Here is a 20,760-nt window from a genome sequence, read left to right on the forward strand (position 1 = left end):
TTTGAAATGTCGTAACTTTTTTAGTTTACATCCGAATTCGAGGAAATTTTCATTTTACCTGCTTGGTTGGGTTTTATTTTTAAAGAGTCCACTTTTTGTTGGATTGGATTTGATCTTTGTTTAAACTCTTAGCCTTTCGGACGATGTGCAATCTGGGTCAAGGAACCATATTTTCATACTCTACTTACTTACCTGACTTCATTTCAGTTAACCTCTCTATTTATAAAATGATAGACAGCATAGTTTAGTGGAATCAAATCAAACCTAAGCCATTGAGTCTAACGTCTTTAATTTTCCTTGCATTATGTCGGCAGGAGAACATTATTTTGGTAGACCTTAGCGATACATTGAAAAAGGGAAGGATATGGATACAAGCGTAATGAACCACAAACTATATACAACTGACCCTCGTATCACTATATACAACTGACCCTCGTATCATATCTAGGTCTATTAGACATATCTTACAATATACACAATCAATTCCAATTAAGATTCAATTTCATACGGCGCGGCGTCCCTACCGTTTGACCTATCAATTATCGCTTCCGAACACGGTTGCGAACCAACCATCTCGTATTATATTATATACCCCACATTATTACATCAAAAATTCTGATAGAAAATAATGGGAGGGGGAAGAGGCTGTTGCCTGGCTGTCATGGCAACACACCCAATTAACATAATAAGAGAAGACAACGGTCTTGATTAGTGCGGGTGTGATGTGCTCTCGTATTACAGGTGTATGCATGTCATTTCATTTTGTGTACACTGGAGCACGCAGACGAGATTTTTTTTTGTTCGCTTGGATGATTAACCACCGTGGTCGGTACCAGATCTTAGGCACAGATATGGTGAGTATAATTAAATTAATATTATTGCTATCAGTTAGACTTTTCGGGTGTAATCATTCAAACTATTAGAATTAAAAAAAATCGCTGACAAATTTCGTTCAAGCGCAAGCTTTTGTGATTGAATGGACCGAGAAAGGGTGGTGATACCATGTAATCCTATCAATTTTTTATTAGAATAACTAGTAGAACGTTGAAAGAAAATTGCGATCATTATTTCAAGTATATTTTCATTCTCTAAATCAATCATATGTCTTGCGATAATTGCTTAATCTGCTTCTTGGCACTGGTGTTGGCTCAGTTGGTAGAGCGTCCGTCTCACAACCGGGAGGTCGGGGGTTCAAACCCCGGCCGCGTCAGACCAAAATACGTTAAAAGATGGGAGTTGCTGCTAACATGTTTGGCGTTCAACGATTAAAAGGATAGAGCCTCGTCGATCTGGCGCTGCACAACGGCTGCCGCGCCCACGATATCAATTGGGAAAAGCAAATTTTCGGAGTATTTAATTTCGTGTCTATTTCGAACAATGAAATATGGATTTTTTTTTTTTTCATTTCATTTTCATTAAAACAAGGATTGTAATCTTATTTGCTTCAGCTAAATTTGATCTATTAGTTACAAACATTGCAACAGAATATTTGTAATAGATTGCAAATATTTTCTTACATCACATCCTAATTTTAAGAAACTATCACACCCTACGTTTAAGAAACTTGTTTTTGATGCACATAATAGGCTCTTATTTATTGATATTTGCAAGTGAAACATACTTTAACAGTTAATACGTATGATAGTAGTGGTATGCACAACAGAGTAATAATGACTCCCACTCTCGTCAGCCCAGAGTTACCCTTCCTGGTGGAGGAATTCAGGGAATGGAACTACAAGGTACAAGGTATGAATTCAGGGAATTAATGAAGCGCAAAATAAAAACGAATCTCTTACTTCAGCTTTATTCTGTAAAGAAAAAAAAGTATAAATAAGAGGTATTCTCATGTAAGAAAAGGTATGATAGGAGAGGTTACTCCCGTATCCCTGTTTTAAATTGCCAACTAATCCAGAGTACCATTCATTATCATCATACAGGGTTGGGCTTCATTACTTTCTTCAATTACGTAATGGAAGAAATGTTCAATTACAATTACAATTCAATTGCTTTCTATAAGTCGTAAATTAGATCAATTCATATTTTGTATAATATTGTAACACAACCCATTTTCTGCACTTCCTTATAGCAGTAGTGTCTCCTCTTTCCTCCCTATCATGGGAAAGAATACAGGTTCATGCAAGAGAGCACTATATAGCTATAAGAAAAAAGAGAAATAAGCAATCCCGAGTAAATTGAATAATAAATTAAGTATTTATGTAATTTAACTGAATGTAATTAAAAGTAATTGACAGTAATTTAAGTCAATTACAATTACTATTCCTTAAGAAAATTCAGTTACAATAACAATTACTTTTAAAAATGTAATTAATTACGTAATTATTGATCAATTACTTTGCAATTGAGCCCAACCCAGTGAATGGCTTCATGCCACTTAAAAATGAATTAAATTTTAAATTGTTGAAAGGAAGAAATTTTAACGTTATATGTAAACACAAAAGAGTGTAGTTCAGCTTAATAAATATTCCATCAAATATGAATGTGAAACTACAATTAGCAACAAGATACAAAGCTGGATACACAAAAGAATATTGAACCATATTTTCTTTTTGCAAAATTTATAGGGTGACGACATTCAATCGATCTCAGGGAGTAAAGGAAAGATCAATATTATTACTATTTGTGTGTTGTCGCCTCTCATGAAGAAGTAAAAGCGTGCAGTTAAGCATTTTATGATCGGAAACCTGTCTTTTATTTCCACCCTAATTTAAGCTCTTTAAATTTAACAATGAATACACTAGGACCTGACTTATTATCAGCTTACAGCTGAAGTGGATACTCTCCTTATTTGATAATATTTTTTTTTATTATAATTGATATCACTCTATCAATATGAATGATTTAAAATTCTAAATCAATGACACAAACTCTAATGTTTGTAATTATTCAATTACTATTCTATATACATGTACAATATGTTGAAACTATTTCTAATCGAATGAATTTAGAGTTATGGTAATATATCATTAGCTATGCAGATATGAGACCAAATGAGTTTAACAATAATGATCACAATTACGACTGGACAAAAATCTAAAGGATATATTGCAAGTAGGGGCTAGATGAAACGCCACCATTTTTTCTCTGTTGAATCTATTCTTTCTTTTCTACTTCTTTCCCCATATTCTTATATAACTTCACTACTAGGAAAACCAACAAAGTTGGCGCCTCCCCCCCCCCTCCTATGACGCCGCTCTGAAAAAGGGATGAATATCCATGTTTTGATGACCAGGGACGGATCCAGGATTTTCCAAGGGGCACATTTTTTCGATAAAAAAACTGACAAGCCCCACCCCTCCCCCAAAAATCAACTAAAATCGGAGGTTATTTCGTCCGCGGAAAATTTGAAAAGCCAAAAAAAATAAATAAACAAATAATGGTCCTCACTTTAATTAGGGGGCACACTTAGCTCTAAGCGGTGTATTTACATTACAATATTTGATTGTGGCTCTCAAAAGGCCACCCCCGATCCGCAAGTGTTGATGACCTTCCCGTTCCTTGTCCAGTGTTTGGGTCAATACCGCAAGTAATAATTAAAGACGTGCCACACCAACCATGCACTGTCTCCAAACTGACCAATGGTATGTCTTGTGAATAACGTAATATCTGGGGTCGAATTCACCGCGGTTCTGACTCTGTCATTATACTCTGGAATCCAGCGCAAACGTTAATAATCAATATTGGATGATACCAAGCGGTGGTTATTATTAGGCCTACACTCCAAAAAAAAGTAAAATAAAAAAAAATGCTCCATGAGGGTAATCATGTGTGCAACCAGCATTGGGCATTTCTTTTGGGCACTTTTATTTATCCAGTGCGATGAAGATTTTGCCCATACTAAAATGATTGCTGCTTATTTTCTAACCTTACTGGACAATATGCTTCCCGCATTGGGTAAGATACTTCCCCCAAATTGGTAGTATAATTACTCTCGTGCTGGTTATAGTTTTACCCAATATTTTTACAGCGTACTGCTGATAATAAAAAGGGATGTGGGAGGGAAAGAGTGAATCCGTCTATAGCTAATTTCAACTATACAATTTAAAAACATTATTACACGATAATAATTATTGATGCTTTATAATGTAAACAACACACGTTTATACATCGTCATTTGTAAAGGCGTGTTAACAGAGTAATTCACAAGTGAACCACAGGAAGGCTTGCAAACTTGCTCTGCCACCGTCATAATCGGAGTCAAATTATTTCAGTTTGTGTCTTACAATCTGAAATGATATGTCTCAATTTTGCCACCAACAATGTAAAGCATCAGCAACATGCAACATTAAAATCTATAAAACTTATACAAACGACACAGTAAACATACATAGATTTATGCCAAAAATCAGCTCTTTCATTTGCATATCACAATTATCACCTGTTTTACGAAGAAAAATCCTTTGTACTGGTTTTTGCGCTCACCTGGTCACGATCAAATTAATTCAAATCAATATAGTTCAATAAAAATCTAGGCATTCTGACCGACTAGTCATCTGGTCATGGTAGCTATTGTGCATTTATTATCAAGATCATGTTAAATGATCAGATTTTCTTGTGTGATATACTTTTGTATATCAAAGAGTGCTTAGTAAAGCAATACATTATGCTTGTTAATTAATATTGTAACCATAACCTTGGATTCTATCCAGTCATCATTCCATGACACCGAGCATTGATATACGCTACAGACTGACTAAATTATTTCACGAAACGTTCTTACTATGTCCAAAGTTAGTACTGGAACCACTTTCATCAGTATCTGTCAAGTTAGTACACAGTGACTGAGTAGTGACCGGAAGGGGACATGGACCCCTAAATATTTTCACACCTAAAAAAAATGAAAAAGGGAATGAAAAGGAAAGAAACAGGGCTGAAATATGATATGGTTTTTTTTAAGATTTTGTCAAACTCTATCACAAAAGAAGATTATAATTAAAAAAAGTTCAAATCTTTTTTTACTTTGTCCCATATGCCATGTCTGCCCCACTTATCTTTTTATTTCTGGTCATTAATAATTCTCAGTCTCTCAGTTATCATAATTACTATTTTTTTGGGGGGGGCGGGGGGGGGGGCTATTTACCTAAAAGGCAACACGGACTGTGGTTTGTGTTGAACACACTAAGAAGTTTACAAAATAACAACATGCAAATATCTTGTCGAGAAACAAAATGATTACAGCAGTGATGATACCAGGATTTCAAAAACGGGCAAGTGGAGGTCAAAGGAAAATGTTGAAGTCTACTATTGCCTTTTATTTTTCTACCTTTGTCAAAAATTCAGGGAGTAACGGTGGGGGAGGGGTGGGCGTGCAACTTCCCCCATGTCTTCCCCCATCAGCTTTATGATCCCTTGGATGTTGTCTCGTAGAACCTTGCAATGACACTTATTGGCACCATCTTTCCCGAGACCCTTTCCTCCTTTTCCGCGACCTGACATATTTATGAATAAGATGTAGGCCCTATGTATCGCCACTTTGTCACATGGGAATGAGGTATCGAGTCCGAAAATATTTTCATTATCACATTTTCGAACTTTTATTTCAGGAATGATGATATAACTGTATGTGTTGCATTTGTACAACATTACTTGTTGAAAACAATTACACTGTTTTTTGCTCTTTGAAATGAATTTCTGGTTTGTATGGTGACAATTGAAAACAAATGATATAAACATAACCATTAAAATATAGCGCAATTCGAAAACATGCGTGCCTTATTATTGTTGCACTTACCTTTCTTAGCGATTTGTGGCTAGTAAATTCCTTTACATTTGCTGTTTCAAGTCTGGGTATAAATTCAATGCATACCTGCTTTTCAATAATTTCAAAGATCATTTGATATCATAATGAAACAAAAAATCACAATATATTTCATTAATTTGTTTTAATAAATATTGCATCAAGAGCATCGATAAACAAATTGGATCTAATGGCACTAGATGCATTAAATGCACTTTCCTTTAAAATCTAATCACGAATTTTCTTAGAAAATAAGGAAGAATGACCTCCAGAACTTCAGATATTAAAAAAAGTCTTGATCACTACCTATGCATGTCCCTTGGTGGGTGGGGGGGGGGGGGCAGGGTAGGTGTGGTCACCCGTCCAAGGATTTTAACCATAAAGATATACTGGGCTATTTTTACGTATACATGGTATTAATGCCACCGAACACCATGTACATGTTACGATTAATCTGCGACCCGATTTTGTAATAAAACGTAGTAAAATTTTATGCAAGGTATTGAGAAATGGAATATAGTTGCTGTGTAATGTTATAAATCATATATATTCAAATATATATGTGACTACCCTACCATCCAAAGCCGTGGGTTTGGTCTCAAATGCATGCGCAAGACTTGAAAGGAAAAAAAAATCACGGCACAATGCGGCGCAAGCAGTCGCTTTATACAATTATTTTTTCACAAAAAAAATGTCGAGGGGATGTATTAGATCCCCCCCCCCTTCAAAAATGATATGAAAAGTAGGAAGAAATATTCTACAATACCCAGAGTGCTCAATTAAGAAAAATAAATGACGTCACAATTAGGAGCCCTTTCCCTCAAAATACCCCGGTGTCGCGCAGTTTGTACATGGCATAAGTCATCTTCATTTTGTAGACATTTCAAAATCTTGTCAAGTCGTAACCGCACTTATTTTTATGCTTCTCAAAATGCAGATCGCTCTGTAATCATTATATACTCTGCATTAAAGCATCTTCTCCCAAAGCACGTTTTACTGCGTTATGGTAAAGTCGAAAGGAGCAGAAGCACTCTGTTACCATGGTAGCGCGTGGGTTGAATAGCACCTGTTATACACGCATCAATAACTTCACGCCATCTTCAACATGTCTATTAGTTTTTAATAAAACCTTTTTCATGTCGTTCTTGAATGCAACACATTTTCCATTTTCTGTCTTATTACCCTCTCTGCTCCATATTCTCTTTCATAGGCAGTCGATATTTTCTAAGAAAAAGACTGAAAAGACAAAAATAGAGGAAACAACTCTCACAGGAAATTTATTAACAAAAATTCAATGTAGCAGAAACTGACATCTTTTCCAATAATTTTCGATGGCAGATATTAGCTTAGAAGTCATTGCACCATACTTTAAACGATAATTATTGATCATTAAAGAGATGCTAATAATTGTTTAAGCCTACATTTTTATATTTAAGTATGGATATGCAAAAGTGGGCCAAAATCTAAAAAAGGGGGAGGGACATAAAATAAGAGCGAATGGTGGGATATTTATAGCGAATTAATGTAAATATTTTGGACGAAAATGTATTACGAAGTATCCCATCCTGTATATGTAAAGAAAGGATAATAAGATTGGTAAAATAGCATGGATGTTAACATCAAATATCACGGGCTATACACAAAAGGATAGGAATTATTTGAGAAACCCTTCTGAGCATAATCACAATAAATATTAACATACCAAAATCGAGAAACAAATATAATTTGCACTTCTCGTAGAAGCTATTATTCTGAGAGATTCTACAGAGTGAAATCCTTTTTTTAGGAAATCTGTTATAAATGGGGGTTATATAATTGGCAAGAAAAAAAAAGAATCACCTACTGGTAATTTTACAACAAATTAATAGTAAATTCCGAAGACATAGCCCACTCTTTCAATTCAATTTTAAATATCTGACCTTACAAAACTTAGTAAACCAGATGAAAGCTTTACTATGATTCTCTCGGAACCTGTAACTTCTCCACAATTTTTTAAATCCTACAAGCCCTAATGAAAATAATAGAAATAACAAAACATTATTTTAAGTCAAGTATAAATCACACTGTTCATCCCCTCTGACTCAGATTTTCAATCTGTCAGTTAATACTAGGAAATGTCCAGAGTGCCTCAAAATTGCTAAAGTAAATCCTATTTTTAAGAAATACAATCCATATGAAATAAGTATAAATATAGGCATGTATTCCCCACTGCATAAAACAAAATCCTCCAAAATATTATTTACAAGAGACCATACAAGTTTTTGGATGCATTCATTTTCTTAAATTCATATCAATATACATGATGTACGTGTAGTTTCAGAAAAAAAGTCATTCAAACAAACTCGCTTTAGTGCAGTTACATGATGAAATAACCGATATGCCTTAGCAAATGAAGAAAACGTAATATTTACATCCGTAAATATCAAGGGCCATTTATACGCTAGACCACAAGATTTTACTTCAAAATCTTTACTCATATGGAATCCATGGTGTTGCTCTTTCCTGGTTTAAAAACTATTTAACCATTAGACAACATTAAGTGGTGGGTAATGATGTTTCTTCAACTTTTCTACCAATCCGATTCTTGGTATACTCTATTAATTAAACAACCGCAATCCTTGTAAAAGGATTATTACAATTAATTGATTTTACTGTATATCACGTATAACAATCTATTATGGGCTATCACAAAAAAAACTATGTTTGCAAAAGAAAACCCTCCGCATTTGCACTGGTTCACAATGTACAGTGCGTATCAAAAAAAAAAACGGGACAGATTTTAAAAAATTATAAAAAATTTTTGTTTCAAATTATGATCTCTATATTTTGGTGTCAATAGGTGCTCTGAGGTCTTATCCTTCAAATACCATTAAAATTATTTAGTTTCGTTCATGCTTGAGCGAGCACGGAATGTTGTTGTCTGGGGTTAAAAAGGAGGCTTGCGCCAGAATGGCATAAAACGATGAATATGATGATCGGAGTTCTTGCTAATCAACAGACTTCCTCTTAATCTTTTCACTATCTTTGCCATAATTTTCGAATTATGCGGTCAAAATTCATTTCCAAATTTACTTATTTGCTTGAATATTTCTGTTGTTGTTCCTTTTTTATATGTTCTCTTTTAGCTTTGAATATTCCTTCTTTATGCAAGAACATTTTTTTAACCGAAGTATGGGAGAGCGTGTTTTTTTTCAAATCCTTTCATTGCGTGCTAAAAAAGTTATGGTGCCTTTGAACAGTGGCATACTGATGGGTGGAAAGTGAATACTGATGGGTGGGGGCTCGGGGTGCTCCCCCCCCCCCCAAAAAAAAAAATCATGACCAAGAAAAAAAGTGGAAAGGAAAATGAAAGAAAACATAGAAAATGAAATATGATATCATTTTCTGAATATTATGTCAAAATCACAAAATTTGATATTTTAATAAAAAAGTGGAAACGTTTGCTTGCTCGTTTCACAACTTTTTAATACATTTTATTCGATCTGCCATATCTTGTTCCTTCAAAATTGACTCAATGAACCATTGACATTGAAAGATATGAATCCTTTCCTGTTTGTCCTGTCAAGCACATAATTATACTTGGTGAAGGATTCAATAACCCCTTGAAAATAGGATTTATGTCTTTTATAGGTACCATAACATAATTTGTTTCACATTATAAAAGGATTTGAATAATTACAAATTCTCCCAATTAATAATGGAAATCTTCTTACTTGGGTTGACAAAAAGTCTTCTTTAAAAAAAAGTCTTCTTTTCTTACTTATGAAAAAAAATCAAAGGTAAAAGAAGTTTAGATGAAAAACAAAATAATTCAGGTAAATAAATAAATTTGTAAATGAATTTTGACAGCATAATTCGAAAATTATGGCAAAGATAATGAATAGATTAAGAGGAAGTCTGCTAATTAGCCAAAAGTCTAATCATCAAATTTCTCATTTCTGCCATTTTGGCGCAAGCCTCTTTTTGAACCCCCGACAAAAACGTCCCGTGTTCGCTCAAGCATGAACAAAATTTATTTTTTTGAATGGCATTTCAAAGATAAGATCTCAGAGCATCTATAAACATCAAAATATAGATATAATAATTTGAAACAATTTTTTATAGACTTTTCAAAAATGTCCCGTTTTTTTATACTCACTGTATAACTCACACCAGACCATTATTTTACCAATTGAAAACTCTGACAGTATTTGACATTGATACACTACAAAGTTTTCTGTTCACAGTTTTCATTTAAAAAAATGTATACTTTTAATAAAACCATTCACGATTTCCCATCCCGTAAATCTTCTAATTTACAGTTAGTTAATCCAAAATTATTCATTGCCAAGAAGTCCACATGCAAGACATTATTGTCCTGACCTTTGGAATCCTCTCTCAGACAGCCAGACTCAATCCTATTGACTGTTCCCTTTATAATTTAAAGCGAACGTTAAGGCCGTGTACTAATGGAATATGCATGGCAAACATGGCAAGCTGTATGTGTCATAATCTTTTCATTTTTCACCACCACCACCACCACCCCCACCATCATCATCATCATCATCACCATCATCATCATCTCCAGTATCATCATCATCATCACCATCATCATCGTAATCATCATTACCATTATCATCACCATCATCATGATCATCATCACTATCATCATCATCATTATCGTCATCATCATCATCATCACCATCATCATCATTATCGTCATCATTATCGTCATCATTTTCGGCATTATCATCATTGACATTTTCTATTATGATTACATATTATTACAAGTGGTGGATTTTTTTCTTCCATTTTTAATGTTACTGTTTTAATGTTTCTTATTCATCAATTCTGCTCATTCAATATGATTTAGTATATGTTTTGGTTTATCTTATTCTCAATCATCGTTGCTTACAATGACAATCCATCTTCTGCAAGTGATTTTATGTGCAATGATGTGTATTTCTGATATTGTCAAAACGTCTTTGTTATATATATGTTTCTATATTATATTGTTATGCAGAAGAAAAAAATAAATCAAATAAATTTTCAAGAATTTTATGGAATTCAACCAAATGAACATAGAAATAAAGAGGCGGATAAGCGAATCGTCATCAATGGTGATGATAAAAAAGGACATTCGAATTTACAAGTAATATAAGTTTGTTTTATTTACAGGCATCTCAAGGGAACGATCAGGTCAAATGTGACGAACCGGTTCAGATGTTTAAATTAACTGCAGAGCAAATGGAAGGTAAGTCACATATAAATACTACATTATTTCTACTACTATACTACTATACTACTACCACGCTACTTCTACTACTACTACTATTACTACTATTACTTCTTCTATTACTACTACTACTACTACTACTACTACTACTATTACTATACTACTATACTATACTACTACTACTACTACTATACTACTACTACTACTACTACTACTACTACTACTACTACTACTACTACTACTACTACTACTACTATACTACTACTACTACTACTACTACTACTACTACTACTACTACTACTACTACTATACTACTACTACTACTACTACTACTACTATACTACTACTACTACTATACTACTGCTACTACTACTATTACTATATACTACTACAACAACCACTACTACTAATACTAATACTTATACTCCTACTTAGCTACTATACTACTACGACTACATTGCTATATTGATGTTATAATGACGATGATGTACAAGACCAGATGACTGTATAGATTAATGATAATAACATTGAAAATAATAATCATAAAATTAGAATAATCATTCTGACAATAATAGCGATAACATTATTTATAATCTTTGTTATAGCAACAACAAACTCATATGATCAGGTTATGACTGAACGTCCTATTGTCTGTTTTCGACCCACCATTATTTTCAATCCTTTTAGATATCTTGAAGTAGGCTAATTATTCTGCAATCATATTGATTAAAAATGGTTAATAAAACCGCGTTATATTTGCATAATTGACCCAATAGCCTCATATTCTACCACATTAAACCACCTTCATGTTGAACCCACAAAGTGAGTTATTGGCATGAATAATGCCACTGTCAGACCGGCCAAATCGACAGCAGATCGACAAAAGCTGCTAAAGGTCAGGTCCACCCTATAAAAAATTTCATCAAAATCGGATGTAAAATAAAAAAGTAATGACATTTTAAAGTTTCGCTTATCACAAAACAATTATATCCACAATTACTGACATGCAAATGAGAGAGTCAATGATGTCTCTCACTATTTCTTTTGTTTTTTATTGTTTGAAATATAGAATATTTCAATTTTTACAGTTTTGACATTAAGGACCAACTTGACTGAACCATAAAATGTTAAGGCGATGGTAATTCCACGTATTCAGGGAGGAATGAAACTTTGTTTCAAAGAGAATGAGGAGAAAATGGGAATAAATCATATTTCATATAATGAAATACATAAGAAATAGTGAGTGAGTGAGTGAGTGATGTCATCAGTCCCCTCATGTGCATACCGACCAGGATGTGCATATAACTGTCTTGTGAAATTAAGTGAAACTTCAAAATGTCATAACTTTCTTATCTTAAAATCGATTTCGATGAATTTTTTCAGTGTTATACTTTTGGGATTTTTCTCGTTTTATTCAAGTCAACTCTTTGTTGGGGTGGACTTGTCCTTTAATTTCAATAGATCGGGTTGGAGTAGGTTTCGTTGGTGTGTTCACTAATTCAATCCGGATCATAATGGAGGATTATTGGGATAATGAATTCTTCCTTGCCGTCATTGCTATAATGTGAAAAGACCTGAAATTGTCATTTTACCAATATCTTTAATTCATGAAACTCATGGTCACGTTATTAAGAACACACTTATTTGTCGATCAATTTGCTGTTGTTGTAAGAGGCTTGCTTAGAAGTAATATATACACTCTTGTTCAATTCGTTTATTTCCATTACCAACGACTACAATATATTGTCCCGTTCATCTTAATATATAATTGGGAATAATACACATGATAAAAACAGGTTGGTTGTGGAGGAGGCTGCTATAGAGACGGGGGTTGTACAGTGCTTTTATTATTTTAAAAGTATTAATTCTTATAGAGTAAAGACAAAAAATAAGACCTTGCGTACTTCAGAAAATATATCTCTGTCACCGTACATGCTATAGAGATTGAACTTAAACACATATGGATGGTGTGGTATAGTGGCTAGAGCAGTGGACTTTCAACCGTAGGGTTGTGAGTTCGAATCCCCGCTCTGCCATTGTCTCCACTTTGATAAAAAGACCCGAGAATAATTTGTGTCGTCTATAAGGTCAGCAACTTTGCCTGATTAACTTAGACCTAAAATGTTTTATATATTTGTTATGTACAAGCTTCGGGCATTACACCAGCAAAAAACCGTGTTGCCGAGTTCCTACTGTATTTTACCATAACAGAAACAAAAGCCTCTGTTATGTTCATGACATGAAAATGCTCCTCAATGTGGACATATTTTTCTGTATTTTGGGACATCGAAGAGAGATAGATAGTACACACAGCACGTATGATTATTTTCAATTCATAACCCCACTACGCTCTCATAAACAATTCACAAATCAATTCTGATATTACTTCATTATAGAAGCAGGTCTCTTTCCTGTCCTTGAGAATGAAGCGATTTATTCATTAAAAACCTTCGCATATACCAGCAAATACCACCTTGTAGAATCAAATGTATTAGCGATTGTAACGGGGGGGCAGGGGGCAGACTGCCCCCCCCCCCCCACGAGTCACAACTCATGCAGGGGACGTATCCCTGCCCCCCTGACGAGTCACAACAGATCCAGGGGACGTACCCCCCCCCCTTGAGAAGCCAAATTAATAATATGTAATGTAAAAATGCAATGAAAATAAACGTGTGATCCCTCTTTTGAAACTAAAAACTTTTTTTTTTGCTTGTCAAATTTTTTCGCGGACGAAATATCCTTAAAATATTTGCCCCCCTTTTGGAAAATCCTAGATACGCCAGTGATTCTACGGCTAAAAATAATTCCATTACGTTTTACCTCGATATTTGAATTTCATTAAACATTATTATCAAATTTAATCTCTGCCAATGCACGGGCATGGTTACCATGGTAACTAGTAAATGGATTGTGTTGCGTTGGCAACAAAAAAGAAAATCTCTAATTATGATATAGAAATGTCAAGATCATCATGAAAAAAGTCAAAAGATGTTTTTTTTTTGTTTTTTTTTAGGAAAGCGAATGGTATAAATCGATTGCTAAAAAAAATTAAGACTTTATTAGAGTTTTGCTTATTATTTGAAAAGAACCCCCAATATTGATTTATATTTTGTTTGTTGGCGTTGATGTATTTTGGGTTGGAGCCATATGATTCATTTTCAAGTTTAATTTATTTAACCAATCTAAGATAACAAATGGATTTAAAAAATCAATGGAAAGGACAGGAAAGAGGCAGAGTTTTGTAATGATTTAAACAGTTAAAATAATGGGCATAATAACTACATAAATAAATGTAAAGGGTGTTTTGTGAGTGCTTTAACATTTTATTCATTTCTATGTTATCATTTATGTGAAAACATTTGTTTATTTATGTCAGGGGCCGCGGAACGGGTTTCAAAGTGGGGGGGCTGGCCATGCAAAAAAATCACAATGCTATGGTAATTTTTACATTTTGTACACGGTTTTTTGAAAAAAGTGTGGGGCTGAAGCCTCCCCCCGCCCCCTGCTTCCGCGGCCCCTGTATGTTATTAAAGGACAAGTCCACCCAAACAAAACGTTGATTTTAATGAAAAGAGAAAAATCCAACAAGCATAACACTGAAAATTTCATCAAAGTCCGATGTAAAATAAGAAAGTTATGACATTTTAAAATTTCGCCTTATTTCACAAAACAGTTTAACTGTTTTGTGAAATAAGGCGAAATTTTAAAATGTCATAACTATATATGAACACCCTGGCTGGTATGCAAATTAAGAGACTATGACGTCATCCACTCACTTTTTCTTTTGTAGATTATTATATGAAATATGGAATATTTTAATTTTCTCCTCGTTGTCAAGTGATACAACGATTAATTAGTCCCTGAACATGTGGAATTAGCATTGTTTAAAATACTATGCTTCAGTCAAGTTGGTCCTTATTGTCAAATCTATAAAAAATGAAATATTGTATAATTCAAAGAATAAAAAACAAAGGAAATTGTGAGTGATGGACATCATCGACTGGCTCACCTAGTTGTGTTGTATTGTATTGTATTGCATTGTGCGTATCACTGTTTTGTGAAAATTAAGCGAAACTTTAAAATGTCATAACTTTCTTATTTTATATCCGATTTTGATTAAATTTTCAGCACTATGCTAGTTTGATTTTTCTCTATTCAATCAAGTCAGCATTTTCCTGGGGTGGACCTGACCTTTAAGCATTGTCTAGATAATGACTCAGTATTTTACATGTTTAATATTGATGTAATTTGTTGTATTTTGTTGTAATCTTGATTCTGATTTTATCAGGTGATTAATGTTTTTGCTGAGCCTTTAGTGAATAAATATATTCTGATATATTAATGACAAATATAATCAAATATAAAACATTCATAAAAAGATATTACATCAGGGTGGTTTCATTATATCATGTCTTTGATTCAAAGGCAATTAAACACTGATTTATCTATCATGGGCGATGTACTCGTCGGGGGGGGGATCCCTCAAATTTCGAATCTTGCACAGCACCTTATGGGAGAGCAATGTCCCGCCCACCCCCCCCCCCTGGGGAGGCAAACTCTAACGAAATCACTCCCACTATAAACTAATACTGGAATTAGCCATCCTGACAAATCATTACAGTATCATGTTCTTTGCAAAGTTGTCAAATTTCATAAAAATATTATATGAATTATATAATTTATCTGATTTCCCCCGTCTCTTTCCCTCCTAATTCTTTTATCTTTTCTTCTCCCTCCCTCTTCCTCCTTGTCGCTTTCTTTGATTCCCCTCTTAACTCTCTCACATCATCCGTTGACTTCGATCGTCTCGTTTTCCTATTCGACCTCCAACATCATCGCAGAGTTCAGAGAAGCTTTTAATAGTTTTGATCGCAACAATGATGGCGTCATATCCGTGGATGAGTTTGGTGATGTCATCAGGTCACTAGGTCATAAACATTCCAAGAAAGATATCGAGGAAGCTATTCAAAGATTTGATGAAAATAGTAAGTAACAACTGGAATCATAATCATAGTTACAAGCATGTCGCTAATGATGATGATGATGATGAAGATGATGATGATGATGATGATGATGATGATGGTGATGATGATGATGATGATGATGATGATGATGGTGATGGTGATGATGATGATGATGATGATGATGATGATGATGATGATGATGATGATGATGATGAAGGTGATGCTGGTGATGACGATGATATGTGATGATAACTGGAAGCTTTGAGACAATTCCTTTTTCAAATCAAGAAGGCTACTTTTATCCTAACGAATTATTCAAGTCATTATACGTTTTCCGATCAACACGATTAATCCAAATCATGTGACTGTTCGGATTTTTTTTTCTCTCCAGAAAATGGTACAATAGAATTCGACGAGTTTATCAAGATGGTTGGACTACTTCCTACGAGTGATAAAGAACAAGACCAAGAAGAACTAAAGAAAGCATTTCAGTTATTTGACAAAGATGGTAACGGTTATATCAGGTTAGATTTTTTCTGTTTCTCTACATCTACCTAATAACCTAAACCTAAAAATACTTGTCAGTTGTGATTATATGAATCAGTGAATTATCAACAAATGACCTATTCATCAAATCATGTATAATTACAATCAATAAGCATCATAGCATTCGGTTGCCAATGGAGAAAAATAATTATCGAAAAAAAATCAAAAAAATATTTGGATGTATAGATAAGTTTAACGGAGTGATGTTTAGTGATAAGTTTGATAGGAGCAACTGAAATCCTTGAATCTGATTGGTTTAGATCATTCCTTTGGCACAATGCACTAAAATGGGTTTCATGAAACATTCCCTGTGCATGGGATGGCAATAACTTTATCCTATCTTTAATCAGTCATCACAAAACCAACATTAAGTCACCCAATGTATAAATGTTTTGAGATTCTATATGGCTAAAAAAAAACACATAATACGCTCTTTTTAAATGATATGTAGCTTGTCAAATCTGATCGACAATAACCCAGAGAAGTATTTCATTGAATGAAGAAGAAATTCGATAAGAGTTTATAAAAGTAACAAGGGAAAACATCAAAACAACTTTGAAATTCTATGTTCACTCAAGCATGGGATGTTGACACTGTGCAATATAATTTATCTCGGTGAAACTCCCAAGCAGTTCATAAAATTGTGTCAAAGAAAAAAAATTATATCGTCTTCGTTTTTAACTTTTCAACTTCGAATTTTGACATTATAGAATAGTGGAATTACATTTTCAGATAAGCTTCTTCTTTTTTTTCATTTAATAACAATTTATAATTAGGCCTATTTATACAGGGAACCTTCCCTGTTGACTTACTATTGGTTTGGGTGGCTGGTTACATTAATGATTTGATGCAAAAGTATTTAACTTATCAACTAGAATTATGTGGATATTCATATAAGATCCTGGTTCGATTAGATCATCTTATGTTTGGGTCATGACATCCTTTTATTTTAAGTGGCTTTGAAACCAATGCATTAGAACGTTTTTTACTTATCATTAAAGCATAAAAGACTAAAGTTTTTATTAAATAGCATAAAAATCCAATAACAATGTTCACTTTCAAATATTAAATTCTTTAACTGGCATAGCTGAGTTGATGACTGTTGTTTAAACTCTCTTGAAACTCTGTAAATTCATGGGGTGAACCAGGAGGTATGTAAAGTGTCAAAATTAATTTGAGACCCATTCCGAACTGAATATGAATTGTTTTTGTGTTTATGAAGTGCTGCTGAGCTGAAGTTGGCGATGACGACACTTGGTGAACCCTTAACGGATGATGAGGTTGCAGAAATGATTGCCAACGCAGATATTGACCAAGATGGAAAGATTAATTATGGAGGTAGGAATACATGTAAATTCTTTCGTAAGAGGGTTTTGTCAATGGAATGAACATGAATATTATCCCCGTGGCGGTTGTGGTATGAATTATGCAGTACGTATTAATCATCACCACCACCAACATCATCATCATCATCATCATGATCACCACCACCACATTATCATCATCGTCATTATAATCTCCATCATCGTCATCATCATCATCAACGTCACCATCACCACCAGCAGTATAAAGCCGTATTATCGACTTTGTGAAATAAAATAGATAAATAAAATAGAATAACAACTTTATTATTTATATTGATAAATAGGACCTCCGTTTTGTTCTTATCATTTGAGTGGATGCGATCTGGGAGTTCACATGACAGCTCAATATTGGCTTCAATAATGCATGCGATTGGAAATAATTCGTTATTCATTTTTTCTTTCAGAATTCGTTGAAATGATAATGCAATCTTCAGAGAATTCATGAGACACACACACACAATGGATGAACGGCGTCTTCATGTCTAGACCACTATCGAAGTACATTATCAATAAAGAGATGTATTGTCTGATATCCAGCATTGCTCTATAGGTATAAACATTTTTGAAAATGTAATAAAGGAACTATAAATAAATACCGTATTGGTTTATAACTCCCTTTTGATATGCCTACGAAGATCTTAAATTAAAAGTGGAATCGAAAATAAATGACAGGCTCACAACTCCTCAACTAAGGAAGAAGAATGGGTGTCGTAAGTATAGGTGTTGATCACCGGAGGGGTGGGGGATATCCACATATGTCAGGTAGGGGGTGGCCTGTGTTATCATCTCCCAATAATTTACGGTCGACCATCATAATATGTACGATGACAAGTATGATCACGGTGTTAAAGAACAAGTATGAGATGATCATGATGATGGTAGTATTGATTGTTGTTTGTCTTATTCATACACAATGATGATCATCAATCGAAATTTTCTTATGTTAAAATGAATGTTATTGAATGAAACAATTCCTTTTAAAAACTGTTCAAGTCAGATGGGTGGAGAAAGAAGAAATTCCAGGATGAAATAGAATAACATTTTTATTTTAAAAAAATACCCCTTCCCGCGAGTGCATTGTGTGTGCCCCGTTTATTTGATCACCACTCGGAATGTCACTTCATTTTTGTTAGAAATATTTATCCCGGTTTAATGTAGAATAAGTGAAGAAGATATAAAAGAGATGAGAATTTAATTTCAAAAAGAGTTTATAGAAATGGAAATTACGATGAAATCTGACAAGAGTTTTTTAAATGGCTCATTATCAGGAAAATTCTTCAAAAATTTCACCTCGCGCTTCGCGCTAGAATTATTGATCTCGTCCTTACGTATACGTAGTTCCCAGTATTGTTGTAGAAGTAAAGCTAACATATACTTTAAAAAAACGCCCTCTCTACCGCTGATGTACAGATGTGGGGTTTAGGAGCCACGGACCTCCAACAAAGTTTCAAGAAAGAAGTAGAAAAGGAATAAAAGAAACGGGGAAAATGTGGAATATTTCACATTTCTAAAATATCATATCAAAATGTATCACAAAATTAGATTTTAAAAAACGTCAAAATTTTGAACTATTTTTAGAAGTAGCAGTAGAAGTATAGTAGTAGTAGTAGTAGTAGTAGTAGTAGTAGTAGTAGTAGTAGTAGTAGTAGTAGTAGCGGTACACTATATATCTTTCTTTGGCAAAATTATTTGTCCTGAAAAGGACCACCCAATCTTGACGTCTTTAGGAGAATGCTCCAGGAGAAAGCTTTGGATGGTATGATTGTCAAAAAATAATAAAAATATGATATCGCCTATTGCTCATTATCTAGTATTATATAGGTTTGTTGCGAGATTCAAATGTGTTTTTATACGACGCACATTATTATTTTAATTATAATTTACGAATCATGATTGGTTAATATCACCATGTTATCATGGTTATTACAAGCTTTCTTACATTTACCTGTTTTAACTGATATCTAGTCTGGTGTAATTGATGTATATCTGAAAGTGTATAATTGTAAACGGTGTTTATGTGTATTGTGTAATACTAATGAAGCTTGAAGGTTTGGTTGGTAGACATGGTGTAATACAATTAGGATTGATTTATTATTGTTTGTCAAGTAGTTTAAAGGGTAACATCTACTCAATGTATGTACAACAGGAATGTCAATGAAATGTGTTTGATTTGAAACTTGTTCTGTCCCCCTCATGATTTTCGTTAATTCAGGGATCGCGAAAGCGGAGGGGGGGGAGCTCCCACTTTTTTAGCTTCTTCTGATTGTGTGTGTTGATGTTGTTATGTTTTTTGCCTGGTCACCCCCCCCCCCATCCACTTTCGGCTTTTGTCTCCACCTTTTTTCCTGTTCTGGTGGAACAGAGTTCCTGAAGACGTCAAAAATTGTATCTCTGTTGAGTCCTTCAAAAAATGTTCTTAAAACCTTTCTGTTTACTTCTTAATTTCTTTATGCGCCTTGAACATTCTGCAGAGTGGATTTGGCGCTTTATAAGTAACAATTATTATTATTCATGTGATATTGTTCTATAACTAGCAGTTGGAATCGTGGTTCTACATGTATATTTATTTTGTGGGGGGTTCGGGTGGGCATCTCTATCATTTTCCCCTAAATGAACATATAAAGATCCAAACAATTCAATGGCTTGTCAGTTGCATTTGAATGTACCTGAGAAACGGGCCTGCACTCCCAAGATTTTCCCAGGGGTGCTGCGTGTATTATTTTTCAGAGGCAGCACCCCTGGAATTCTGGAAGGTGTGTCAAATGGGAGAAATGTATGTAAAATCACCAAGAATATGTGTTGAAACATCTTTTTTTTGCATGTCAAATTTACTTCAGCCCCCCCCCCCAACAAAAAAAACCGTTCTCAGGGTCCTGCCCCTGTGTATTTGTCGCGTTTTATTTCTTTTTTATGTTG

The 20,760-nt window shown here is 34.1% G+C and overlaps 1 protein-coding gene across 1 annotated transcript; it reads left to right on the plus strand.

Annotated features, from left to right (window-relative positions):
• Nucleotides 1-728: 728 nt before the first annotated feature.
• On the plus strand, nucleotides 729-19,302 carry LOC121412746 (calmodulin-A-like). The gene is made up of 6 exons (XM_041605514.1): nucleotides 729-854; nucleotides 10,913-10,988; nucleotides 15,812-15,955; nucleotides 16,326-16,458; nucleotides 17,703-17,818; nucleotides 18,249-19,302. Exons 1-6 carry the CDS (start codon nucleotides 750-752, stop codon nucleotides 18,287-18,289), a joined length of 615 nt encoding a protein of 204 aa, XP_041461448.1. The 5' UTR covers nucleotides 729-749; the 3' UTR covers nucleotides 18,290-19,302.
• The last annotated feature ends 1,458 nt before the right edge of the window (nucleotides 19,303-20,760 follow it).

Source organism: Lytechinus variegatus, chromosome 4 (genome assembly GCF_018143015.1).
Source record: "Lytechinus variegatus isolate NC3 chromosome 4, Lvar_3.0, whole genome shotgun sequence".
NCBI lineage: Eukaryota > Metazoa > Echinodermata > Echinoidea > Temnopleuroida > Toxopneustidae > Lytechinus > Lytechinus variegatus.